This window comes from Lynx canadensis, chromosome B1 (assembly GCF_007474595.2).
Source record: "Lynx canadensis isolate LIC74 chromosome B1, mLynCan4.pri.v2, whole genome shotgun sequence".
Classification (NCBI taxonomy): domain Eukaryota; kingdom Metazoa; phylum Chordata; class Mammalia; order Carnivora; family Felidae; genus Lynx; species Lynx canadensis.
The window spans coordinates 194,653,656-194,681,642 of record NC_044306.2 but is presented as its reverse complement, the minus strand read 5'-3'; the positions used below and the strand labels follow the sequence as shown (position 1 = coordinate 194,681,642).

Genomic DNA, 27,987 nt, shown 5'->3' with positions numbered 1-27,987 from the left:
TTTTTCATTAGTAGCCATTTTTGTATCATCTTAGTAAAATGTTTATTTAAATTTTTGCTCATTATTAACCAGATTCTTTGTCTCACTGTGAAGTTGTAAGAGTTCTCTGTATATTCTGGGATACAAGTACTTTATCAATACATAATCCACAGATATTTTCTCCAAGTAACTATCTTATCTTTTTATTTTTATTTTCTTCTTTTTTTGAGAGAGAGAGACAGAGCATGCCGAGCAGAGGAGAAGGGCAAAGGGAGGGAGAGAGAGAATCTTAAGCAGGCCCCACGCTCAGCATGGAGCCAGATGCAGGGCTCGATCCCACGACCCTGGGATCACGACCTGAGCCGAAATCAAGAGTCAGACACTCAACCGACAGAGCCACCCAAGTGCCTCTCTTTTCATTTTCTTCATCATGTCTTTCGAAGTCAAGTGTATCACTTTTTTTCTCTCATGGATTGTGCATTGGGGATTATATCTAAAAGTTCTTTGCCTAACCCAAGTTCATGACATTTTTCTCCTATATTTTCTTCTAGAAGTTTTATGCTTTTAGCTCTTACCTTTAGCGAGGTCTGTGATCTCTCCTGAGACAACTCAGATTTTACTCCACTGAAGCTGAGCTCCTAATCTTCTCCTCCAAACCCTTTGTCCTATGGTCTTCCCCATCTCACTAAACACACATTTCATTCTTCCATGGCTTGGGTCACCCTTAACCCCTGTCTTCATCTGCCCCCATCGATATGTCCCCATAAGTCCTGTTTCCTCTACCTTCAGAATAGACCAAAAACACCTAAAGTACGCCTATTTCCCACCATATCCACCACTCCAATGCGGATCCAAGCCACCTCCAACTCCCAACTGGAGTATCGCACGGCATCTCAGCTGATGCCCTGGCTTCTGTTCTCACCCCAGCAGCCAGAATGGTCTTGGGAAAATAAGGTCATCCCACTCCTCTGCTCCAGCCCCCCAGTGGTTCTTACCTGACTCAGAGTTTAAGCCAGAGTTTGTAGGATGACCTACAGAGTTTGTTTCCACCTTATCTCTACGACCTGATACCCTGGGATTCCATCTCCCACCCTTACATTTCCCCTTTCGGCTCTGGTCCTACATCAGGCGTGGCCCTGTCTCAGAGTGTTTGTACCAGATATGACTTATAACTAAAATGCCCATCCCCCCAGTCATCCACGTGACTTGATCCCTCATTTCCTTTACCTGCTCCAATGTCACCGTGAAGCCCGTTAGGGGCACCTGGGTGGCTCGGTCAGTTAAGAAGCCCTTGCTCGGCCACTCCACTTAAAACTGCACTACACCCCTCCCTTCTAGCCCTCTTTTGCTCTGATCAGTTTTACTTGTTTTCATACCACCTATTACCATCAGACGTACTAGATATACGGCCTGTTTGTGGTCTCCCTTCCCTGCCAGAAAATTCACTCCATGAAGATGAGGATTTGTTTGTTCTCTTCACCATTCTATCCTTCATGTCCCCATGTCCCATACACATAATAGGTGCCCAATGCATATTTGTCAGCTGAATGCTTGAAAACTGGAGGAGAGTCTCTAGTCTAGCCTGTCCAAATTCGGTTTGTGGAATACTAGTATCCTGACAGAGATTAATGCCTGCAAAAATACGCCAAGTTCAGAAGATTTACATGTTATTTTCCCTCTTGGAAGTTCACAAAGCTTGTTCTGAGGCCACTCAGTTGCCCTGGCACCTCTCACACAGTCCCTGACCCCCCTGAATGAGGTTCACATTTTTTCTGCTCTGCCCAAGGCAATGTGGAAGTCTCATCCGTAGGCAGAATTTTCATGGTAAACCATATCTATGAAGCCACGTTTCAGAATCTCAGCCCTGTCTGAAGCCCCCTTGCCTTATCCCACCACCATGATGATGTTGGAGCACAGGGACAGGAGGCAGGGCTCAGTCCTGCCCACGCTGATGATCCCCGTCTCAGTCAGCTCCAGCTGCTCTAATGAAATAGCACAGACTGGTGACTCAACCAACAGACATTTATTTCTCACAGTTCTGGAGGCTGGGAAGCCCAAGATCAAAGCTCAGGATCATTCAGTTCCTGGTAAGAGCTCCCTTCCTGGCTAGCAGATGGCCGTCTTCTCACTGTGTCCTCACATGGTGGAGACATAGAGAGCCATAGTTCTGGGCTTTCTTTTCTTAGAAGGACACTAATCCCATCTTGGGAGACCTACCCTCATGACCTCACCTAATCTTAATTACCTCCCACAGGCTTCACCCCTCCAGATACCATCACATGGGGGTGAGGGCTTCAACATATGAATTCTGGGGAGACAAAAGCATTCAGTTCAAAACAATCCCCAAGCCTGGGAAGTGTGCTGACACACAGAGATGTGGGAGGGGGCAAGGGGCAGAGCCTCAGTCCTGGGGTCCCAGCACCGAGGAGTCAGAAGGAAACATACACCAGGATAAAGGCCCCAGGTTTTCAGTTAACATGAAACGGAAATGTTAAGGAGGCTGTGAAATAAAGAAGCAGAAAAGAAGAAAGTGACTGCAGAAATCCCTCCAGACCCCTCAGCAAATGTGAACTATCAGCAGCGCTGAGGCTCAAAACACAGGGCACAGCCCGCTGTTCTCAGCCTGTTTGGACTTTCATTTTATGTAGTTAAATTTTCACAACCGGTACTCCTTTGTTTGATAAAAATTAGAAAATCAGGAGAAGGAAATAGAAGAAAATAATCACCCACATTCTTTCACCCTAGTGACAACCACCATTAACCTGAGGCCCTTTCTTTGCGCCGGGTTTCTTCTGTGTGACAGCTGAAGACACACTATGTTCACAGAGGGCTGACAGTGGCTGGAAAGACCCTCCATTTTCCTACATCCATATGAAGGTGGTTAGAGTCGATGACAGTCCAAATGATTGTCCAACTCATCACGTTTTTTCCTGTCAAGCCTTGGGGATATTACCTCTGCTCCCCTCCAATTTTTCCTGCCGAGGTCAGCTGGCTTCCGTGCCGATGCTCTCCCAACCCCCCAGCTCCATATTTACATTCTATCCAGGAATATTATAACAGTGGGGGGAGATTATTTGGGGGAGAGTTAAGGCAGGCCAGTGGCACGTGGGTGGCTCAGTTGGTTAAGCGTCTGATCTCAGCTCAGGTCATGATCTTGGGGTTCATGAGTTCTAGCCCCGGTTCAGGCTCTGTGCTGACAGCTCAGAGCCTGGACCCTGATTCAGATTCTGTGTCTTCGCCTCTCTCTGACCCTCCCCCACTCGCTCTCTCTTTCTCTCCCTCTCAAAAATAAATGAACATTAAAAAAAAAAAAAGAGGGCGCCTGGGTGGCGCAGTCGGTTAAGCGTCCGACTTCAGCCAGGTCACGATCTCGCGGTCCGTGAGTTCGAGCCCCGCGTCAGGCTCTGGGCTGATGGCTCGGAGCCTGGAGCCTGTTTCCGATTCTGTGTCTCCCTCTCTCTCTGCCCCTCCCCCGTTCATGCTCTGTCTCTCTCTGTCCCAAAAATAAATAAACGTTGAAAAAAAAAAAAAAAAAGAGCAGGGCAGGCCATGTTTTCCCAACCCTTTTGTCCACTGTCCCAATAAAAATTATGCTATATGTAAGTTGCCATTAAAAAGAATTCTGTCATATTTTAAATACTTTATTGATGACACAGATAGATAAATAGTAATAAAATATAAATATAATAATATAAATATTAATGTCTTAAAATAAAAATGTTATATCACTGTTAAAGAATCTATATGGCACAGTGATTTGATGACCACTGTAATCTCCTTCAAAAACCAAAAACAAGCCCTGAACAGTTGGAAATCTGACACCATTCCCCTTTCTTCTTAAGCTCCTTCATTCCAACCCTCCCCCCCAAGAATTTTAAGTAACCTATTTCTATACTGAATTTTTTTTTTAATTTTTTAATGCTTATTTATTTTTGAGAGAGACAGAGACAGAGCACAAATGGGAGAGGAGCAGAGAGAGAGGGAGACACAGAATCTGAAGCAGGCTCCAGGCCCTGAGCTGTCAGCACAGAGCCTGATGCGGGGCTCGAACCCACAAGCTGTGAGATCACCTGAGCCTAAGTCGGACACTCAACCAACTGAGCCACCCAGGTGCCCCCTAACAAACTGAATTTTTTATTGTGCTAATATTACAATTATCAATGGTACACAACTGACGAAAACATAAAAATACTATAGGATTTGGTAAATCTTTATTAATCATAACAAGTGAAACAAATCCATAAAAACCTTTAGAAAACATATTCTTCAACTAGCGAGGGAAGTTGGAAGAGGGAGGTCACGAAACAGGCATCATCACCATGCTCACATATTCTACATAATCCATGTGAGTCCAGATAATACCAATTCAAATCCAAACCAAAAACACCCCATTTCTGATTTTATGTCCTCAGAAAGTCCTGGGGTACCCCATGGTAGACAGAGAGTTCAGCTCTCAGCAGTGAGATTCACAGAGCAATGTTTTGCAAGAAGTATGGGACTCTCTCAGCACAAGTAGGGGGAAATGGAGAAGACTTCAGGTGGTGGAGAAGGAGCTATAGAAACTTCTCTGTAAAGACAAGATCACATCAACCTGGGACAGAAGATGACAAGACTAGAACACTACTTCAAAATGAAGTGCTTATCTTCTTACAAAGTAGTTGTTTCCCGAGGGGTCAGGTTTATAGAAGTGGTTAAGAGAAAAGTGGAAAGTGGCCACCATTTCGCAAAGCCTATCCAGAGAGAGAAATGGGTAGAGTGAGTATGGGTGACAGGACAAAGGAGACGGAGCAGAGAAGATCTGGAAACATTTGCAGCTGGGAAGCTGATGAAGCCTCCAGATGAACAGGTGTCCTGGGAAGCTAGAGCAGCCTTGTGAGGACATCATCCTGTTGCTTCTGCGATAAATAACACCTTGTTGGCTCAGTTGGTTAAGAGTCCGACTTCGGCTCAGGTCATGATCTCACAGTTCATGAGTTCAAGCCCCGCGTTGGGCTGTGTGCTGACAGCTCAGAGCCTAGAGCCTGCTTTGGATTCTCTGTATCCCTCCCTCTCTGCCCTCCCCATTTGTGCTCTCTCTCTCTCTCTCAAAAATAAACATTAAAAAAAAAAAAAGAAATAGCACCTTATAGAGGAAATCTGTATTTCATACTCATTGACATTATGTATAGAAGTTTAACAGGATGCTTATTCTCATTATTCGTGAGCTCTTGCCTCCAAATCAAGTCTTTAATGATTTTTTAAAACTTATTTTCATCATCCTCTTCTTATTCCATGCCATGGAGACTTTACTTACGCCAGGTTTGCTCGGCTGTGTCAAAGAGCCTCTGTACGTACGTGTGAGATCACACCCTTCCTCGGCCTTGGCAAGTCTGTTCTTCTCCCCCGGGCAGGAAAAATAGACACTTGGGACTACGTAGCAGATCAGTAATGTAGTGGAATAACTGACAATAAATTAGGGGGAAAAAATGTCTTATGAGGGTTATTGCAGTTCTAGCTGCTTAAAGAAACACTGCTTCATTCTACCACGATAAAAATGAAAGCACCAAATCTCTACCAGTTCTTAAGTCAAAGGGGTGGATGAGTCCACATGGTTTTCCATGAATATCACATCCTTCGTGTTATCTGGAGAAAACGGTTATCACATCAGGTTTCATCCAAATGAGGATTACGTTCATTTTGTTTGTATAATCTCCCTCATGCCCCCGTGCTTCCTTTATATGTTTTTCCTCACTGATTTAGTGCTGCACGATGCGGGTACAAAGGTCCTCAACTCCATCCTTGCCCTCAAGTGGGGCACATTCTAGCTGGGAAAAAGACACCTCCCCAGCTAGTTGTGCAGATCAGACTCGAGAATCTCTATACCCTTGAAATGTCTTTCACTATCGCGAACTCTAAAATATCCAGCAAGAACTGCTTTTTACCATTTTAAAATCTTTCAGTTTTTAAAAGTAATCCTAGAGGGGTGCCCGAGTGGCTCAGTCAGTTAAGCCTCTGGCTCTTGATTTTTGGCTCAGGTCATGATCTAGAGGTTTGTGAGTTCGAGCCGCACATCAGGCTCCACGCTGACAATGGGTGGAATCTGCTTGGGATTCTCTCTCTCTCTCTCTCAAAATAAAGAAATAAACTTAAAAAAATATTTAAAAAAGGTAATCCTAGAGAAGCCATTTCATTTTTTTTATTCAGATGAGATAATGTTTAATAAAATATATTGTCTCTCTTTTAAACACTAATTCATAAAATTATTCTCGTGAATTAGGTGGTAGCTATTTTAAGTAAACTTGAAAAACTGGATTTTTTTTTTTTAAGGAGGGGAAGTAAATGAATAAGGTGCGTTTTCATGTTTTTCTTTAAATTTTTTTAACGTTTATTTTTGACAGAGAGAGAGAGAGAGAGAGAGAGAGCATGAGTGGGGGAGAGGCAGAGAGAGAGAGGGAGACACAGAATCCGAAGCAGGCTCCAGGCTCTGAGCCGTCAGCACAGAGCCCGACGTGGGGCTCGAACTCACGGACTGCGAGATCATGACCTGAGCCGAAGTCAGACGCTCAACCGACTGCGCCACCCAGGCGCCCCCATTTTCATGTTTAAAAACACTTATTATTGACTATTAAAGGACTTCTCTCTGGAGCAGAAGCAAGGTGGGTGGCCAGGCAGACAACAGGACTGGCAAGACCCAGGCAGGAAGCCCGCCTTTGTCCCATCAGGGAACCACACACACTCTGTGACACTTGCCATGTGCCTGCCCTGCGTGGCTGGGGACCACGGAACCTGAGGAGGAAACGGGTATTAACCAAATAATCACACAAATGTGTGAGTTCACAGTGTGTCCAATGCCATACAGGAAGTCTCGGGACCCTCAGTACATGTAACAGTGCATGTGATCTGCCACGTTTACATGATCTTCAAAATGGAAAATAGTGGCTTGATGATCTTTTAAGCGAGTGAAAAAAGAACGTCAAGGGCATTTTTTTTTATTATTATTATTTTTAAATTTTTATTTATTTTTGAGAGACAGAGAGACAGAGTGAGAGGTGGGGAGGAGCAGAGAGAGAGGGAGACACAGACTCTGAAGCAGGCCCCAGGCTCTGAGCTGTCTGTCAGCACAGAGTCCGACGCGGGGCTTGAACCCAGGAACCGCGAGACCACGACCTGAGCCAAAGTCAGACACTTAACTGACTGAATCACCCAGGTGCCCCTACATATATCTAATAATATGTTTGAAATACATGCTGTGTCTATGATTTAGCCTAGGGCCATGGCTTGGGTCTCTAGAAGGGTTTCTCCGATTGAAGTTATCAGCGCTGTTGGAAAGCTGAACCCCGAACTCGTTGGCCATCCATTCACCTACGAGCCTGTTTCTCATTCAACAGATTGGAAAGGCCCTTCCCAATGGTAACTGAATTGGTGTGCCTGTGCCTGGAATAGTTGAGTGTCATTCCTTTTATTCTTAGTTAAGTCGATGTGGCATTGCTGGCAGGACCGAGGTTTTCCGTCTCAGTCGCAAAGAAGCCAAGACATGTACTTATTACGTCAAATGGACGGCTGTCAGCATTATCTCATCTTTGCTTATGTGAAGTTCTAAATTTGCAAAATAAAATTACATTCTCCTGTTATTTTTTTAATCTAATCTTCCCGTTGGAAAAAAAAGGAAAAAAAATGTTGTTTAAAGTAATTTTTCTGTATTTTTTTAGGCTTACCTCCAATTCCTTCAGCTTCCAGAACGGGCTTTGCAGAATTTTCCATGAGGGAACGCATGAGGGAGAAATTGCAGGCTGCCAGGGTGAGAAAAACCACATGAATATTTTGTTCCGTGCTGATTGCAGTTCTCCAGGTCTTGTCTAGAATGCTGCGTTTGCTCAAAACTGCATGCGTTTGAATGCCGTTAAATTTGTTTTTCATGTTTTAAATATTAATGTAGTATTTAACACTGGCACAGGTGGAAAATTATGCTTAAGAAGAATTTAATGTCCTTTTTCTTAACCATTTCATTCGCTCTTATCTCTTAAAGAAGCGCAGCGTGTAGTTTTTAGTGACTGTCTGCCATCGAGATGGCGTCGGTGACACTACGCAGCAGTAATTTTCTGTCTGCCTTTTTAGTCCAAAGCAGAAAGCACGCTGCTGCAGGAAATCCCCACCCCTCGGCCCAGGCGCTTACAGAGTCCCGGTGAGAAAGAACTGGAGACCGAATTTGGCACGGAGGTGAGAAACGGGACTTCTCTACTTTGTGATCAAAGACAGTGAGGCGGAGGATGACATTGCCAGCAAAAGTTTCTAGAACAGAGCTATGCACAGAGGAGGCATTCGGTGCTGATTAGTAGTCATCGTAGCTACTGTTTGTAGAGTCCTACTCAATGCCAAGTGTTTCGCCAGGTCTTTTTCTCATGTTACCACGTCATGATCCCAGCTCCCCTAGGAGGATGGGTTCTGTTCTCTTCATTCACATGTGACCGATGAGCACACTGAGGTTCGAAGCACCTGCCATCCCCAGGTAACAGGGCAGACGTGTGGAGGAGTCGGGATCGGATTCCGGTTCTTTCTCATTCCCAGGCTGCCTCGTGGGTCAGCATTGCTGGATCCGGGGATTTTCTGGGAAGCAGAGAGAGATAGGTGTGCAGGAGGAAAGTAGGGTGGATCGGTGGCGGCCTTGAATGCCACACTGAAGAGCTTCGATCGTTTTCTACAAGCCATGGTAAGCAGTCGGCCATAGGATGGGGAGGTGGTTTGAATGCACAGGAGTGATTTTTGTTTGAATCTGAGGGGCTGAGGGGCATCTCCATGTGTGCTCCTCTGTCTAGAGATACATACAGAGGAAAGGACTGTGCCTGGAGAAACAGGTTTAGGACACATTTCTACTGCAGTGAGTTTTGAAGTTTGGAGAGGCCCTTGTTTCCTGACAGAAGACTGAATGAGGAGGGTTTTGACCTTCGGCCCATGAGGAGGACAGAAAGCAGTACAAGATAGAAAGTCTTGTCAGAAGGAGATAAAGGATTGGGGCGCCTGGGTGGCTCAGTCGGTTGGGCCTCTGACTTCAGCTCAGGCCATGATCTTGTAGTTCGTGGGTTCGAGCCTCGTGTCGGGCTCTGTGCTGACAGCTCAGAGCCTGGAGCCTGCTTCGGAGTCTTCTTTTGTCTCTGCCCCTCCCCTGCTTGCATTCTGTCTGTCTCTCTCTCTCTCAAAAATAAATAAACATAAAAAAATAAAAGAAGTAGATGAAAGACAAGCCTGTAAGAGGGTGGAAGGAAGGAAAGAGCAGAGCCAATGGCTCAGTGAAGTGTTTGCAGATCTAGTCCAACTGTTTGTTGTTGATGATGACGATTTGGGTTGTTTTTCACTATTGAGACAGCACAGGCATGAAGGAATTTCTGTGGAAAGATCACTGATTGCTTAGAGGATGGCTTCTCTTTTTCTGTAATGAGATGTAATAAAATTTTGTCACATTCATCCCAAACAAGCCAAAGATCGCATGACTACAAGGAAAGTTACAGCTGTGCACATGTGACGTGGCCCATGGTTCCTCAGTGGGAATACTCCATGGGTCCGATGAAATGGCTTTATGATAGTTTATTACTCCACTCTGCTGAGAAGGCATTTATTTTTCTTTGATTCCAATTATTTTCTTCATTGTAAGAGCCATAATTCTGAAATATTGGAAAATAAAGAAAAACTACCTAAAATCCCATCAGCTTGACACAAGCACTTTAGTTATGTGGGTAGGTGTGTGAATCCCAGCGTCTGGTCAGATGGGCTAAATGATAGCAGGGTCTGGTCTCTTACATCTGAGCTTACCTACACTTCCTGATTGATAGTCATTTCACAAAATCATGGCAGTTCTCACTTGTGCGTGGGCCATGAATATGATATCCCAAATAAAGCTTCAAGTTGTAGAAGTAAAAATATACTCCCTTGGCTTATAGAGTATTTATTGCTTTTTGTGAGCAGGACCTTGACTTATATCCATTATATTCTATATCCCCTAAGAGCCACTGTATGGATTTGAGGTGTCGGAAGAGGTCATCAAAAAGACGTGACCGCTGGTTGACCCACAAGCTGGACCCAGGCAATTGGAGGCTTCTCGCTCCCTCCCCAGTCATGGAAATCTGTGTTCCACCTGCCTTCCCCACTCCCAGAAGCTGTCCCTGGGGTACAGCCTTGAGACAGAAATGTGGTGTTGGCCATCTGTCTGGTATACTTGACTGAATCCAGTTAGGACCTCTGTACAGACTTCTAAGATTTGGCAGGCAGGCGTGGGGGTCTCCTTCTCTTGCAGGCATGCCTCATAATTTCCCTTGCTGATTAAAACTGCCACCTACCAATCTAGAATGGTTTGCTTCTGTCTTTAGTCTCTCCCTCTGCCCACATGGCCGATTTGCAAAGCAACATACAAGGCAAACATCAACTGCCTTCTCTTTTAATTTTTTTTTCAGAAAAGTCATCTTTTTAAAACATTTTAAGAAATAAATATTTCTGAAGTGGAAATGATAGGAAAGGAAAGGAGAAATTGAGCAGGAAAGAGAAGAGATAAGATGTTGTAACTTCAGGGGCGCCTGGAAGGCTCAGTCGGTTGGGCATCCGACTTCGGCTCAGGTCATGATCTCATGGTCCATGGGTTCAAGCCCCATGTCGGGGTCTGTGCTGACAGCTCAGAGCCTGGAGCCTGCTTCGGATTCTGTGTCTCCCTCTCTCTCTGCCCCTCCCCCGCTCACGCTCTGTCTCTGTCTCTCTCAAAAATAAATAAACATAAAAAAAAAAAAGATGTTGTAACTTCTGACACAACGTGGCCTTGAGGGCCTAGAGGTCACTTCCAAGAGCGGGACAGGGTTAACCCTCTTAGTCTTCACTTAGCTGATCCAGGGGCTCCCAGATCTTGGCTGTAACTCATCTTCCAGTCCATTAGCTTTAAAAAAAAAAAAAAAAAAAAACCTCCCTTTGTTTTTTCCTCCTTGATGATCCCGAGTTGTCAAAGTGAATTTGGGTGAATGAGGTGGAAATGGCATGTAAAATTGCTTTTAGCACAGCCCTGGAACCATAACAATACTGGATGGTTTTAGCGCTCCACAAAAAAAAAAAAAAAAAAAAGTCTTGGTAAAGAAAAATCAGTTCTCAGACACACTGAATGTGATAAACACGCATGTTTACCTTAGCCAGTTACAAAGAAGAAGGAAAGGCATCAGGCTTGTAAATTTTGGCCTAGAAAATGAAATCGCTTCAATATTCAGTTTCATTTTTACATTTCTTTAGATTCAGGTTACTCACGATGGTGCCTTTTGAAAGTCTGATTCGGCCAGCAGAGACTGTATAACTTTCCAAAGAGAAGAGTAAGCCTAGGTGGGCAGTAACTGGGGGGGGTACAGAGTTCAGCTCATGGCTCAGAGTCCTCCACTCATGGCAGCTGTCCCTGACAGGACCGGCTGACCTGGCAGGAATGAGTAACTCCTTTTCCTGTGAAATTGCGACACACAGGCCGGACTCCACAGTTTTTTGTTTTGTTTTGTTTGTTTCTGACTCTTCCAATGTTGGGTTTCAATACCATGGATGAGGGTTCAAAACAGCCAAGTTACATTAACAGTTGATTCAGCGGCCTTTTTTTCAGACCTGATCTCAGGTTTTTAACAGAACATCTCTCAGGTATATTTCTTGATGTGTATGTACCTCAACCCAGAAGGAATATCCAAAAGTGGTCCATTTATATCCTATTGAGCAAAGGAGAGAGCCCAGATGCTGGACCTTAGCTGCCCAGCGTTAAAATGTTGGCAACCTCACTCACAAGCTGTGTGACCTTGGACATGCAATTTACCTACCCTCTGGACCCCACTTCCCACCTCTGTAAAAGGTGATACTACTAGAACCTAATTCTTGGTATTGTTTTGAGGATTCAATGGACTCAGACATGTTAACGCTGTTTTCAGCACTGTCTGGCACATGGGGAGCCCTTTCTATGTAAGTGTTGGCTATCGTTAGAGACTGTAGAGTAAGAGGGAAAAGGAGAAAACGGTTGGGAATACTTTGGTCGGTAATCCGAATTCACCAACACCAACCTCTGTTTATTCTCTTTAGCGTTTCTTTTTATTTTGTATGAGAACAAAGCAAAACACAAATGTCTAAAAACACGTGAATACTAAAGTGAAAATAGCAGAACATTTGAATATTTGGCCTCCGCTAGAGATGACCAGAATTATTCCTTCATTTGTGGGCCTGGTTCACTGTCCCAAGACCTGATTCTTTGATGTAGTCTATGTGTTGCCCAGCCAGCATCTACAACAGACGCCTTCCTGGCCAGTGTCCAATTGGCCCTGACGACACAACGTTACCATGGATGGCAATAGCCCAACCTAGAAGAGCCCAATGGGGATCACAGACATTAACGGACAATGTGGAGACAAGGCAGTTAAATTCCGTGCTGGAAAACATTTGGAGCCCACAGAAAGGGCACTTAACTCCAGCCATGAGGTTAGGTTATATAAAATTTGAGGTATCTCAATTTAAGCAGTGGTTTCTTACCCATGACTCCAAAAGCGCCTGCAGCAAAAGAATAAATAGACACACTGGGCTTCACCAAAATTAAAAACGTTTGTGCTTCAAAGGGCATCATCAAGAAAGAGAAAAGACAACACAGAGTGGGAGAAATTATTTGCAAATCAGGTATCGCGTTTAGTATCTTGACTAGTATGAAGCATATATAAAAATTTCAGGTGTCTACAAGACAATCCAGATTAGGATGTCTTTTAGGGAATCAAAAATGTTGAATGGTAGTTTAGAAGAGAAGATTAGGGCTTGAACTACTATATTTTGTATTTGTGCTATGGTAAAAGTAATGGGACTTAAGATTGTCTTGTTCAAATTACAAGAGGCCTATAGAGCCTTCGTGGAGGACACAATAAATCCAAAGGTGACAAAAAATGCCAGCTGGATGCATGGACTATGTGGTGATCGGCACTCGGTATTTGCTGCCTTGAAGTTGAATGTACTTTATTACTTTAAGATTATACAAATGTGTTATAGGTAACAGTTCTTTAAAATTTAATTCCACCCACTCAGTCATTTTAAGTGCATTTAATGACCTTAAATGTACTAATACAATTTTTTATTTTTTTACCGTACCAATATAAATATCATTTTAGATCTGATAAAAGTTACATAACAGACTTTTATATCAAGTGTATATACACTGTGATAAAACCACCACTCTGGCAAATGAAGCACGCCAATGAAATTATATTGTGTGAATGTGATATGCTCTGAGCCAGGAAAGTACAGGAAGAGATGGGAAGGAACAAAACGCATAAAACACTAAACTGTCGGTATGCACATATTGGGCTACCTGGAATTTAACCTACTGATTTTATTTTCTAAACTACCAGTGTTAGACTTTCTGTCGGGTCTCATGTTTTATTCACACCATTTCTCACAGATCTCTGAAAGCTAAGTCTTGCCTGTTCGGAACCAATCTGCCCCCTCTCCCAGCGGTTGACCTCTTGGCTTATTTTCCATGTTTTCAAACCCAGCAGTCTGTCCCATGAGCTGTAGAAGGTGGCAGATTCTGAGGCAGACAGGGACAGAAAGTCATCTTCAACAGCACATGAGAAAGGCTTAGCCCCATTTCGGGAGAGGATCAGACTTGACAGAGCTTTGGAAATCCCCCCTGACGAAGCCCTGGAATTGGCTCTTTATTCTACCCTAATAATTTAAAATCATTTGTCCTTACACTGAATAACATTCATCTGCTTCTTTCCTCATCAAAACAACATTTCAAATTCTGGAATTTACCAAGACCAACAACTCCATACTTTGCATTGCACCGTGGGATTTACTCTCCAGTGTAGCTTCAACTTTTACATGGTTGAGTTGGTACATAACTATTCAATCTAACTTAATACTGCGAAATGAGAAAACAAAGGAAAAACGTAGAATTTTACACAAATGGGAATGGCATATATTCTCTTGATACTATGGTAAATTATACCCAACTGATATCTCGTTGTTTTTTTAAAGCTTTTTATTTTTTTAATTATTATTATTTTTTTTAATTTTTTTTAACGTTTATTTATTTTTGAGACAGAGAGAGACAGAGCATGAACAGGGGAGGGGCAGAGAGAGAGGGAGACACAGAATCGGAAACAGGCTCCAGGCTCTGAGCCATCAGCCCAGAGCCCGACGCGGGGCTCGAACTCACGGACCGCGAGATCGTGACCTGCTGAAGTCGGACGCTTAACCGACTGCGCCACCCAGGCGCCCCTTTAATTATTTTTTTAATGTTTATTTTGGGGAGAGGCAGAGACAGAAGGAGACACAGAATCGCAAGCAGGCTCCAGGCTCTGCGCTGTCAGCACAGAGGCCAACACGGGGCTCGAACCCACAAACAGCGAGATCATGGCCTGAGCCAAAGCCAGACACTCAACCAACTGAGCCACCCAGGTGCCCCGACCGACACCTCGTTTTTATTCTGGTCATGCTGGACATCTAGCTGTACCTGGGTGAAATTTCATAGCACCCTGTTTTATTGCACTCAAGGATCTGAAGCTCTCGTCACCGGCCTGTGGAGACCCGCCCAGCCATTCTGAGACTTTCACAAAACTGGAAGGGCCAGGAGCCTGGGGCAACTCTTGCACACTGGGAACAGAAACCATGAGACAAGGATCCACTCTTCCATGTCCTAGGCAGGCAATTCTGAGAAGCACTGTCCTCAGCGGGGCTCCAGTGGGATAGAGCCCTGGTCACCACCGCATTAGCCAGCTCAGTAACATTCACCAGAATTGGCTTTTCCTCCTGTTTCATTCTCCCCAGTTCCCAACTCCTGTTCTTTGGTACCACTTTTCAAAATAAGCCACAAAAATCAGGCACAAAAGACCCTTGCATCAGGCTCTAATTTCTGGCAGACTAAAATAAAACTTTTATAGCCACACGATGTACATACAAGCTAGGAAGATAAAAGACACGTAAGAAGAAAATTAAGAATGTGACACTAAGACCCACCGTTATCGAGCCGTAACTAGGGATATATTTTAGGTGCATGGCCTTATTTGATGCTCAAAGCAGGTGGCCTAAGCTGTTAAGTGATGGAGTTGGGATTCAGGGCTAGGCAGTCAGACTCCAGAGTCCATGGTTTGATTACTAAGCTATACAAAGCAGCACCTGATGTGCCTCAGACAATAAGATTCTAGAAAAGAGTAGTCTGAGAAAGGAAGTAGCTTTGCATGGTCTGGAAAAACAGGCAGGACTTGAGAAGCATAGGTGGAGGGGCCCCAGTATGGGTGTACTATATTCCACTCGCCCTAACTAAAGTCATTCCATGCTGTGACACAAGTCTCAGCACAGATAATAATCTGCAGGTAGAACAAGTGTGTCCCTTCTTACTATGAATATCTAGATATGCTACTAGAATGGCTTAGAGTCGCTCCAAAGGAAGGGTTGGCATTTGGATTGTGCTGGGTGGGAAAGAAGGAATCCTCAGGTTCTAGGAGGAGTGGATTAGAAGCAGAAATGAGGACAAAGTGAGGACAGCCCCTGGTGGATTGGCCTGATCAGAGGACAAAGGGAGCCCCCATAATGAGAAGTAGCACATTGAGCTATCAGAGACAGAACTCGTTTCCTGTGGGAAGGGTCCCTCCAGGGGCTCGCAAGGACAGGCCTCGTGTCCTGGAGGCTGTTGGTCAGATACAGTCACTTTCAGACATTATTGATGCTTTCCTTCATAGACTGTTTGGAAATGGTCCTCTATGAACTACGTTATCTATTGATCTGCAGAAGAAATAGCATTTATCATGTTAGCGCCTAGTGAGTATAAAACTCTATCTTTGTTGAGTCTTGAGAGAGACAGAAGTAAGAAAATATTCAGCAACCTTAACCTTCAAATATATTTGACATTTGTAAGCATTTCATACCTTGGGAATGGTGGTCTACACCAATGGTCTGAGGTTTCCCCTTTGAGAGTTCATGTTTATTTTAGAACATGTTTAGTTTCTTGATTTAAGTGTTCTGTCAATCCTATTTTCCACTCCTATAGCCAGGGGAGGAGGCACAAAAGACTCAACAAGAAGATGATTCCCAAAGTCGCTCGAGAGTAAAGTTCCGTGATTCTGTACGAAAAATCAAGACTAAACCCCCGGTGAGAAAGCCTGTCTTTTTAAATCATGCATGCCTTAAATCATGTGTTTTGTTGGTCTGTTTGTATTTTTCAAATATATCCAATGAGAGATGCCCATATATATAGCCCGACTCTTATTGCCGTGGAGTATGCAAGAGAAAAGCATGAGAACTGATTCTTACTTTTAAAATGCTTAAATCTAGGGGCGCTTGGGGGGCTCAGTCGGTGAAGCATCTGACTCCTGATCTTGGCTCAGGCCATGATCTCACAGTTCGTGAGTTCAAGCCCCAAATCGGGCTCTGTGCTGACACCGCAGAGCCGGCTTGGGATTTCTCTCTCTCTCTCTCCCCCTCTCTCTGCCCCTCCCCTGCTCACATGCATTCTCCCTCTCTCTCTCTCAAAAACAAATAAACTGTAAAAAATAATAAATAAGTAAGTAAGTAAATAAATAAAAAAATAAATAAATGCTTGAATCTAGCAGAAGAGATTAGAATACTGCCTGACTGGATGAAGAGGAGTACAGGGCAGGGCAGGAAATGTTAGCAGGAAGATTATTTGTTCAGCTCTGCAGTTGTACCAGCTTTCATTATGGGGAAAAAAGGGGGTAGGAACTCAGGAGGAATCAAAACCGAAAAAGCACATTAAAAAAAAAAAAGTTAACAAACCCCTGAATTGCTCCTAATTAAACAAAACTATCTCAGCAGTGGCCTATAAAATAATGAATCTACTTTTTTCTTTTTTTTTTTTTTTTTTGGCATCTTAATCATCTTTTCAAAAGCTTTTACTGCTGTAAATAAGATATTGATATGCTTATTAGAATGTTCGCTAGTTTATTAAAGAAAAGTAACTCGTGAAAGTATTAGAGGAAGCCACCAACTGCCTGCTGCACTTGTTAAAGTTTGTGATGGGTCATCTCGGACCTTCGACAAAGGTAACACGTTTGGGATGCCTCCAATGTGCCCGGTACCATTAGCATCAAGCCGCGGTGAACCGTCCGGCACTCACCTCGGCTTACGCAATCTGAAGTTCTATTACTCGCTGTTTCTCCGTAGGTCCCACCTGGCTTCCCTTCTGCCGAAGAAGCCTATAACTTCTTCACTTTCAACTTTGATCCTGAACCGGAGGAATCAGAGGAAAAACCAAAAGCAAAAAATAGAGATGGAACTACCCAAGAGGAGGAGGAAGGAGAGGAAGAAGAGCCACCTGTGCAGGGAATCCACAAAACGGTATTTAATATTATGACGGTTATAAGGAGAGAGATGATGATGATGTTACTGACCACAGTGGTGACACTGGTGATGGTGACGACATCTTCGCCAGGGAGTGGCTGAGGACAGACTTGTCACCACCACGCAGCTCATCCATGTCTTCATTGAAAGCAATGGGGATACGACATTGCCGTTACTTTCTGTAGCCGCTGATTTTACCCCACGGTTTGGGTAATAAGGACTTTGATTAAATCTGTCCATTTCTCTCTGGTGGAAAAAGAGAAAAGCCCAACCATGTGGCTTGTAGGTTCTTGTTGCTAGATCCACGCGGTGTTAGTATTCATTTCATATGCAAATTGTTCACCTCTCCAAGGCACATGACGCCTGCTCTCTCTTCCCACAACCTTACAGGTGATCAGTTTTTTATGCCCCGTTCCACACCCGAGCTACAACTCAGATTCTATCATTGTGGGAGGTATATGTGAGGCAAAAGAAAACACACCATTAAAAAAAAAAAAAAATGAACAAAGGACTTGAATAGGCATCTCTCCAAAGAAGATCTACAGATGGGCAATAAGTACATGAAAATATGTTTAACGTCACTAATCATTAGGGAACTGCAAATCTAAACCACAACGAGATACCATTTTACACAAATTAGAATGGCTATTATTTTTAAAAAATGAAAAGAACAAGTGTGGACAAGGATGTTAAGAAACTAGACCCTTGTGCATTGCTGATGGTGACGTGAAATGGAGCAGCTGCTGTGAAAACAGCCTGGTTATTCCTCAAAAATTTAAACATGGAATTATTATGGTCCCACAGTTCCACTTCTGGGTTTAGACCCAAAAGAATAGGAAGCAGGCACTCAAACAGATACTTGGACACTTATGCTGATAGAAGCATTGTTCACAATAGCCAAAAGGTGAAGGCAACCCAAGTGTCCATCAACAGATGAATGGATGAACAAACTGTGGTGTAGACATATGATGGAAAAGTATTCAGCATTAAAAGGGAAAGAAATTCAGGGTACCTGGTTGGCTTAGTCAGTAGAATGTGTGACTCTTGATCTCACAGTCGTGAGTTTGAGCATCATGTTGGACATGAAAGAAAGAAAGAAAGAAAGAAAGAAAGAAAGAAAGAAAGAAAGAAAGAAAGAAAAAAGGGAGGGAGGGAAGAAGGAAGGAAGGAAGGAAGGAAGGAAGGAAGGAAGGAAGGAAAGAAAGAAAGAAATAAAGACCTACGCCCGACAACTACCGTAATGCAGCAGTAAGGATCATATACTTCCTTCTTGCTTCCAGCCTCGATCACTCCATTACACTCCCTCCCTCCCTACCTCCTTCTGCCTTCTTCCTGCTCCTTCCGTCCTTCTTCCCTCCCTCCCTCCATCCCGCACTCCCTCCCCCCTACCCCCTCCCCTTCTCTCCCTTCCTCCTTCCTTCCTTCCTTCCTTCCGTCTTTCCTTCCTTCCCTCCCTCCCTCCTCCCTCCCTCCCCTCTCTTCCTTCCTCCCTTCCTTCCTTCCTTCCTCCTTCCTTCCCTCCCTCCTCCTCCCTCCCTCCCTCCCTCCCCCCCCCCTCCCTCCCTCCCTCCTCCCTCCCCCTTCCTTCCTTCCTTCCCTCCCTCCCTCTCTCTCCCTCCCTCCTCCCTCTCCCCGCCTCCTTCCTTCCCTCCTCCCCGCTCTCTCTCCCCGCACTTCCTCCGTCGCTCTCCGTCCTTCCTCCCGCTCTTTTCGCCCCTGATTTGTTTAGTGATTTAAGTGTTTGACTTCAGCCCCAGGGCCTGATCTCCCAGTTCAGGGATTCGAGCCCGCGTGGGCTCTGTGCTACCCAAAGCAGAGTCTGCTTCAGATCCTCTGTCTCCCTCTCTTTCTGCTCCTCCCTGCCCCCTCTCATAAATAAACAAACATTCAAAAAAAAGATTTAGTTTTTTAACAAAAAGATTTGGATATGCCAATTATATCTCAATAATACTAAAAAAAAAATTTTAATATGAAATTTATTGCTAAATTGGTTTCCATACAACACCCAGTGCTAATCCCAACAAGTGCCCTCCTCAATACCCCTCACCCACCCTCCCATCCCTCCCATCCCCCATCAACCCTCAGTTTGTTCTCAGTTTTTAAGAGTCTCTTATTGTTTGGCTCACTCCCTCGCTAACCTCTTTTTTTCTTTTCCTTCCCCTCCCTCATGGTCTTCTGTTAAGTTTCTCAGGATCCACATAAGACAGAAAACGTATCTGTCTTTCTCTGTATGACTTATTTCACTTAGCATAGCACTCTCCAGTTCCATCCACGTTGCTACAAAGGGCCATATTTCATTCTTTCTCATTGCCACGTAGTATTCCATTGTGTATATAAACCACAATTTCTTTATCCATTCATCAGCTGATGGACATTTAGGCTCTTTCCATAATTTGGCTATTGTTGAAAGTGCTGCTATAAACATTGGGGTATAAGTGCCCCTATGCATCAGCACTCCTGTATCCCTTGGGTAAATTCCTAGCAGTGCTATTGCTGGGTCATAGGGTAGATCTATTTTTAATTTTTTAAGGTACCTCCACACTGTTTTCCAGAGTGGCTGCACCAGTTTTCATTCCCACCAACAGTGCAAGAGGGTTCCCATTTTTTCTCCACATCCTCGCCAGCATCTATAGTCTCCTGATTTGTTCATTTTGGCCACTCTGACTGGCAGGAGGTGATAGCTCACTGTGGTTTTGATTTGTATTTCCCTGGGGGGGAGCGACATTGAGCATCTTTTCATGTGCCTGTTGGCCATCTGGATGCCTTCTTTGGGCAAGTGTCTATTCATGTTTTCTGCCCGTTTCTTCACTGGATTATTTGTTTTTCGGTTGTGGAGTTTGGTGAGCTCTTTATAGATTTTGGATACTAGCCCTTTGTCTGATATGTCATTTGCAAATATCTTTTCCCATTCTGTTGGTTGCCTTTTAGTTTTGTTTTAAAAAGGAAATTTTATTTTTAAAAAGGAAACCCTGATAGATACAGAAAAAAAACATTTGACAAAATTCCATTTTTTTGGGTGGGGAGGGGAGACATTATAAAGCCTTTTTAATAAATAAATACATACATACATACATACATACATAAAAAGTTTTAAAAAGGAAATCCTAACAGATACAGGAAAAACATTTGACAAAATTCCTTTGGGGTGGGGGGACATTCTAAAACCTTTATTTAGCATCAGGTAGATTATTTCATTATAACACTTAACTTCAAGACAGCAATTTTTTTTCTTTTTTTTTCTTTTTCTTTTTTTCTTTTTTTAATTTTTTTCAATATATGAAGTTTATTCTCAAATTGATTTCCATACAACACCCAGTACCCATCCCAAAAGGTGCCCTCCTCAATACCCATCACCCACCCTCCCCTCCCTCCCACCCCCCATCAACCCTCAGTTTGTTCTCAGTTTTTAACAGTCTCTTATGCTTTGGCTCTCTCCCACTCTAACCTCTTTTTTTTTTTTTTCCTTCCCCTCCCCCATGGGTTTCTGTTAAGTTTCTCAGGATTCACATAAGAGTGAAAACATATGGTATCTGTCTTTCTCTGTATGGCTTATTTCACTTAGCATAACACTCTCCAGTTCCATCCACGTTGCTACAAAGGGCCATATTTCATTCTTTCTCATTGCCACATAGTACTCCATTGTGTATAGAAACCACAATTTCTTTATCCATTCATCAGTTGATGGGCATTTAGGCTCTTTCCATAATTTGGCTATTGTTGAGAGTGCTGCTATAAACATTGGGGTACAAGTGCCCCTATGCATCAGTACTCCTGTATTCCTTGGGTAAATTCCTAGCAGTGCTATTGCTGGGTTATAGGGTAGGTCTATTTTTAATTTTTTGAGGCACCTCCACACTGTTTTCCAGAGTGGCTGCACCAGTTTTCATTCCCACCAACAGTGCAAGAGGGTTCCTGTTTCTCCACATCCTCGCCAGCATCTATAGTCTCCTGATTTGTTCATTTTGGCCACTCTGACTGGTGTGAGGTGGTATCTGAGTGTGGTTTTGATTTGTATTTCCCTGATGAGGAGTGACGTTGAGCATCTTTTCATGTGCCTGTTGGCCATCTGGATGTCTTCTTTAGAGAAGTGTCTATTCATGTTTTCTGCCCATTTCTTCACTGGATTATTTGTTTTTCGGGTGTGGAGTTTGGTGAGCTCTTTATAGATTTTGGATACTAGCCCTTTGTCTGATATGTCATTTGCAAATATCTTTTCCCATTCCATTGGTTTCCTTTTAGTTTTGTTGGTTGTTTCCTTTGCTGTGCAGAAGCTTTTTATCTTCATAAGGTCCCAGTAGTTCATTTTTGCTTTTAATTCTCTTGCCTTTGGGGATGTGTCAAGTAAGAAATTGCTACTGAGGTCAGAGAGGTCTTTTCCTGCTTTCTCCTCTAGGGTTTTGATGGTTTCCTGTCTCACATTCAGGTCCTTTATCCATTTTGAGTTTATTTTTATGAATGGTGTGAGAAAGTGGTCTAGTTTCAATCTTCTGCATGTTGCTGTCCAGTTCTCCCAGCACCCTTTGTTAAAGAGACTGTCTTTTTTCCATTGGATAGTCTTTCCTTCTTTGTGAAAGATTAGTTAGCCATACGTTTGTGGGTCTAGTTCTGGGGTTTCTATTCTATTCCATTTGTCTATGTGTCTGTTTTTGTGCCAATACCATGCTGTCTTGATGATGACAGCTTTGTAGTAGAGGCTAAAGTCCGGGATTGTGATGCCTCCTGCTTTGGTCTTCTTCAAAATTACTTTGGCTATTCGGGGCCTTTTGTGGTTCCATATGAATTTTAGGATTGCTTGTTCTAGTTTTGAGAAGAATGCTTGTGCAATTTTGATTGGGATTGCATTGAATGTGTAGATAGCTTTGGGTAGTATTGACATTTTGGCAATATTTATTCTTCCGGGGCGCCTGGGTGGCGCAGTCGGTTGGGCGTCCGACTTCAGCCAGGTCACGATCTCGCGGTCCGTGAGTTCGAGCCCCGCGTCAGGCTCTGGGCTGATGGCTCAGAGCCTGGAGCCTGTTTCCGATTCTGTGTCTCCCTCTCTCTCTGCCCCTCCCCCGTTCATGCTCTGTCTCTCCGTGTCCCCAAAAAATAAATAAACGTTGAAAAAAAAAAAATTTTTAAAAAAATATTTATTCTTCCAATCCATGAGCACGGAATGTTTTTCCATTTCTTTATGTCGTCTTCAATTTCCTTCATGAGTTTTCTATAGTTTTCATCATACAGATCTTGTACATCTTTGGTTAGATTTATTCCTAGGTATTTTATGCTTCTTGGTGCAATTGTGAATGGGATCAGTTTCTTTATTTGTCTTTCTGTTGCTTCATTATTAGTGTATAAGAATGCAACTGATTTCTGTACATTGATTTTGTATCCTGCAACTTTGCTAAATTCATGTATCAGTTCTAGCAGACTTCTGGTGGAGTCTATTGGATTTTCCATGTATAATATTATGTCATCTGCAAAAAGTGAAAGCTTGACTTCATCTTTGCCAATTTTGATGCCTTTGATTTCCTTTTGTTGTCTGATTGCTGATGCTAGAACTTCCAACACTATGTTAAACAACAGCAGTGAGAGTGGACATCCCTGTCGTGTGTCTGATCTCAGGGAAATAGCTCTCACTTTTTCCCCATTGAGGATGATGTTAGCTGTGGGCTTTTCATAAATGGCTTTTATGATCTTTAAGTATGTTCTTTCTATCCCAACTTTCTCAAGGGTTTTTATTAAGAAAGGTTGCTGAATTTTGTCAAAGGCCTTTTCTGTATCGATTGACAGGATCCTATGGTTCTTATCTTTTCTTTTATTAATGTGATGTATCACATTGATTGATTTGCGAATGTTGAACCAGCCCTGCATCCCAGGAGTGAATCCCACTTGATCATGGTGAATAATTCTTTTTATATGCTGTTGAATTCGATTTGCTAGTATCTTATTGAGAATTTTTGCATCCATATTCATCAGAGATATTGGCCTGTAGGTCTCTTTTTTTACTGGGTCTCTGTCTGGTTTAGGAATCAAAGTAATACTGGCTTCATAGAATGAGTCTGGAAGTTTTCCTTCCCTTTCTATTTTTTGGAATAGCTTGAGAAGGATAGGTATTATCTCTGCTTTAAACGTCTGGTAGAACTCCCCTGGGAAGCCATCTGATCCTGGACTCTTATTTGTTGGGAGATTTTTTCATGACTGATTCAATTTCTTTTCTGGTTATGGGGTCTGTTCAAGCTTTCTATTTCCTCCTGATTGAGTTTTGGAAGTGTGTGGGTGTTTAGGAATTTGTCCATTTCTTCCAGGTTGTCCAGTTTGTTGGCATGTAATTTTTCATAGTATTCCCTGATAATTGCTTGTATCTCTGAGGGATTGGTTGTAATAATTCCATTTTCATTCATGATTTTATCTATTTGGGTCATCTCCCTTTTCTTTTTGAGAAGCCTGGCTAGAGGTTTATCAATTTTGTTTAGTTTTTCAAAAAACCAACTCTTGGTTTCGTTGATCTGCTCTACAGTTTTTTTAGATTCTATATTGTTTATTTCTGCTCTGCTCTTTATTATTTCTCTTCTTCTGCTGGATTTAGGCTGTCTTTGCTGTTCTGCTTCTATTTCCTTTAGGTGTGCTGTTAGATTTTGTATTTGGGATTTTTCTTGTTTCTTGAGATAGGCCTAGATTGCAATGTATTTTCCTCTCAGGACTTCCTTCGCTGCATCCCAAAGCGTTTGGATTGTTGTATTTTCATTTTCGTTTGTTTCCATATATTTTTTAATTTCTTCTCTAATTGCCTGGTTGACCCATTCCTTCTTTAGTAGGGTGTTCTTTAACCTCCATGCTTTTGGAGGTTTTCCAGACTTTTTCCTGTGGTTGATTTCAAGCTTCATAGCATTGTGGTCTGAAAGTATGCATGGTATGATTTCAATTCTTGTATACTTATGAAGGGCTGTTTTGTGACCCAGTATGTGATCTATCTTGGAGACCCAGCATGTGCACTCGAGAAGAAAGTATATTCTGTTGCAGAGTTCTAAATATATCTGTCAAGTCCATCTGATCCAACGTATCATTCAGGGCCCTTGTTTCTTTATTGACTGTGTGTCTAGATGATCTATCCATTTCTGTAAGTGGAGTGTTAAAGTCCCCTGCAATTACCACATTCTTATCAATAAGGTTGCTTATGTTTGTGAGTAATTGTTTTATATATTTGGGGGCTCCTATGTTTGGCGCATAGACATTTATAATTGTTAGCTCTTCCTGATGGATAGACCCTGTGATTATTATATAATGCCCTTCTTCATCTCTTGTTACAGCCTTTAATTTGAAGTCTAGTTTGTCTGATATAAGTATGGCTACTCCAGCTTTCTTTTGACTTCCAGTGGCATGATAAATAGTTCTCCATCCCCTCACTCTCAATCTGAAGGTGTCCTCAGGTCTAAAATGAGTCTCTTGGAGACAGCAAATAGATGGGTCTTGTTTTTTTATCCATTCTGATACCCTGTGTCTTTTGGTTGGTGCATTTAGTCCATTTTACATTCAGTGTTATTATAGAAAGATATGGGTTTAGAGTCATTGTGATGTCCGTAGGTTTCATGCTTGTAGCGATGTCTCTGGTACTTTGTCTCACAGGATCCCCCTTAGGATCTCTTGTAGGGCTGGTTTAGTGGTGACGATTTCCTTCAGTTTTTGTTTGTTTGGGAAGAACTTTATCTCTCCTTCTATTCTAAATGACAGACTTGCTGGATAAAGGATTCTCGGCTGCATAATTTTTCTGTTCATCACATGGAAGATCTCCTGCCATTCCTTTCTGGCCTGCCAAGTTTCAGTAGAGAGATCGGTCACGAGTCTTATAGGTCTCCCTTTATATGTTACAGCACATTTATCTTTAGCTGCTTTCAGAATTTTCTCTTTATCCTTGTATTTTCAGTTTCACTATGATATGTCGTGCAGAAGATCGATTCAAGTTCCGTCTGAAGGGAGTTCTCTGTGCCTCTTGGATTTCAATGCCTATTTCCTTCCCCAGATCTGGGAAGTTCTCAGCTATTATTTCTTCAAGTACACCTTCAGCACCTTTCCCTCTCTCTTCCTCCTCTGGAATACCAATTATGCATATATTATTTCTCTTCAGTGCATCACTTAGTTCTCTAATTTTCCCCTCATAGTCCTGGATTTTTTTATCTCTCTTTTTCTCAGCTTCTTCTTTTTCCATAATTTTATCTTCTAGTTCACCTATTCTCTCCTCTGCCTCTTCAATCCGAGCCGTAGTTGTCTCCATTTTATTTTGCAGTTCATTGATCGCATTTTTTAGCTCCTCCTGGCTGTTCCTTAGTCCCTTGATCTCTGTAACAAGAGATTCTCTGCTGTCCTTTATACTGTTTTCAAGCCCAGCGATTAATTTTATGACTATTATTCTAAATTCACTTCCTGTTATATTGTTTAAATCATTTTTGATCAGTTCGTTAGCTGTTGTTATTTCCTGGACGTTTTTCTGAGGGAAATTCTTCTGTTTCGTCATTTTGGGTAGTCCCTGGACTGGTGCGGGACTGCAGGGCACTTCCCCTGTGCTATCTTGAATAAATTGCATTGGTGGATGGGGCCGCAGTCAGACTGGTGTGTGCCTTCTCTTCCCCTCTCCTAGGGGCGGGATTCGCTGTGGGGTGGCGTGGCCCGTCTGGGCTACTTGCACACTGCCAGGCTTGTGGTGCTGGGGATCTGGCGTATTAGCTGGGGCAGATCGGCAAGGTGCACAGGGGTGGGAGGGGCAGGCTCAGCTCTCTTTTCCTTCGGAGATCCGCTTCGGGAGGGTCCTGCGGCACCGGGCAGGAGTCAGACCCGCCGGAGGGACGGATCCGCTTCCGTGGGCCTCTCGTCTGCGCTTGGCTCCGGAGACTCCGTTCTGCTAGTCTTCTCGCGGTTTTCTGGGTTATTTAGGCAGGTGTTGGTGGAATCTAAATGATCAGCAGGACGCGCGGTGAGCCCAGCGTCCTCCTATGCCACCATCTTCCCAGGATTCCCCAAGACAGCAATTAAAATAATTTAGTGGCAGCTCTCTAAAGCCCCTTGGAGCAAGATATCAGCCTACCGTTGGGTGGAAAAGTACCATAAGATTAACATCCTCCAATAAAGCAGCAAAGCCATACAGTAAGTCTCCATACACATTTTAAGTATATGGGTGCCTTGCAAACTTGAAATGCACATATAGTTTGGTACTTATATCTGATACATGAGTGCAACTTAATGTCTCTGGCGGCATTTGCCGCAAAAGTTGAAGCATTTAGTAATGTTTGTCGTTATGTAATGATGGTGATTAGAATCTATTTCTGGGGCATTTTGATGAATTGCTAGATTTTATACAAATTTTTAATTCAAACACCTTTTAATTCTAAGGACCTTGATTACAGAAAATTGTTAAGAGTAAATTTAGAGCATGAAGGTACCTTTTCCAGTTGAATTCTTTGGAATTTCCAAATCAGGAGCACCTATTCTGATTATTCTGGTGTGTTTTTTTGTTTTTGTTTTTGTTTCTTTTTGGAAGTGGGAAGGAGTAAAATTGAGAGGATTAGTATGAAGGAAAGCTGTCTTTTTTTTTTTTTTTTTGGAGGGAAATAGCTTTTATTTAGAATAATTTTATATTTCCAAAAGAATTACAGAAATGTTACTCAGTTTCCATACACCCTTCACCCAGCTTCCCCAAATATAAACAAATTACTGCCATAAACTATTAAAACCAGAAGATTAATATTGATAAAAATACCTTAGTCTACAAACCTGATTCAAATTTTGACAATTGTCTTTTTGTGGTCCAGGATCCTATGTTGCTTTGAGGCTTCATATCTCCTTGGTCTCCACCCATCTGGGAAAGTTCCTCAGTCTGTCTTTATCCTTCTTGACGTTGACAAGTTTCAAGAATACTAGCTAGTTATTTTAAATAAGTCTTTCAACTTGAGTTTGTCTGGTATTTTCTCATGATTTAGATTCAAATTACACGTTAAGAAAAATATTTATTTATTTATTTATTTATTTATTTATTTACTTTTATTTTTTAGTTTTACATCCAAATTAGTTAGCATATAGTGCAACAATGATTTCAGGAGTAGATTCCTTACTACCCCTTACCCATTTAGCCCATTCCCCCTCCCACAATCCCTCCAGTAACCCTTAGTTTGTTCTCCATATTTATGAATCTTTTCTGTTTTGTCCCCCTCCCTGTTTTTATATTATTTTTGTTTCCTTTCCCTTATGTTCATCTGCTTTGTCTCTTAAAGTCCTCATATAATTTTTGTCTTTCTCTGACTAATTTCACTTAGCATAATACCCTCCAGTTCCATCCACGTAGTTGCAAATGGCAAGATTTCATTCTTATTGATTGCTGAGTAATACTCCATTGTATATATATATATACCACATCTTCTTTATCCATTCATCCATCAGTGGACATTTGGGCTCTAGGAAAGCTGTCTTTTTAACATAGTCTTTGCAAAATGGCATAATCCTCTCTACATTTGAGTGCATAAACATTGTATAGAAGAGGTCTAAACACTTCAAAGTTATATCTAAAACATTCATGATAAAAACTCATAAATTAGACATAGAAGGAATGTACCTCAATGTAATAAAGGCCATCTATGACAAGCCCACAGCTAACATCATACTCAATGGTGAAAAGTTGAAAGCTTTTCCTCTAAGATCAGGAGCAAGATGATGCTGCCCAGTCTTACCTTTCCT

General features: G+C 42.6%; 1 protein-coding gene across 1 annotated transcript in view; it reads left to right on the top strand.

Moving 5' to 3' along the window:
- CC2D2A (coiled-coil and C2 domain containing 2A) overlaps nt 1–27,987 on the top strand; it is a 139,214-nt gene that overhangs the window by 23,137 nt on the left and 88,090 nt on the right. Inside the window, exons 5-8 of the mRNA XM_032593081.1 lie at nt 7,668–7,756; nt 8,074–8,175; nt 15,977–16,078; nt 17,110–17,283. Of these exons, the coding sequence (XP_032448972.1) occupies nt 7,668–7,756; nt 8,074–8,175; nt 15,977–16,078; nt 17,110–17,283 (467 nt within the window). The remainder of the gene's footprint in view (nt 1–7,667; nt 7,757–8,073; nt 8,176–15,976; nt 16,079–17,109; nt 17,284–27,987) is intronic.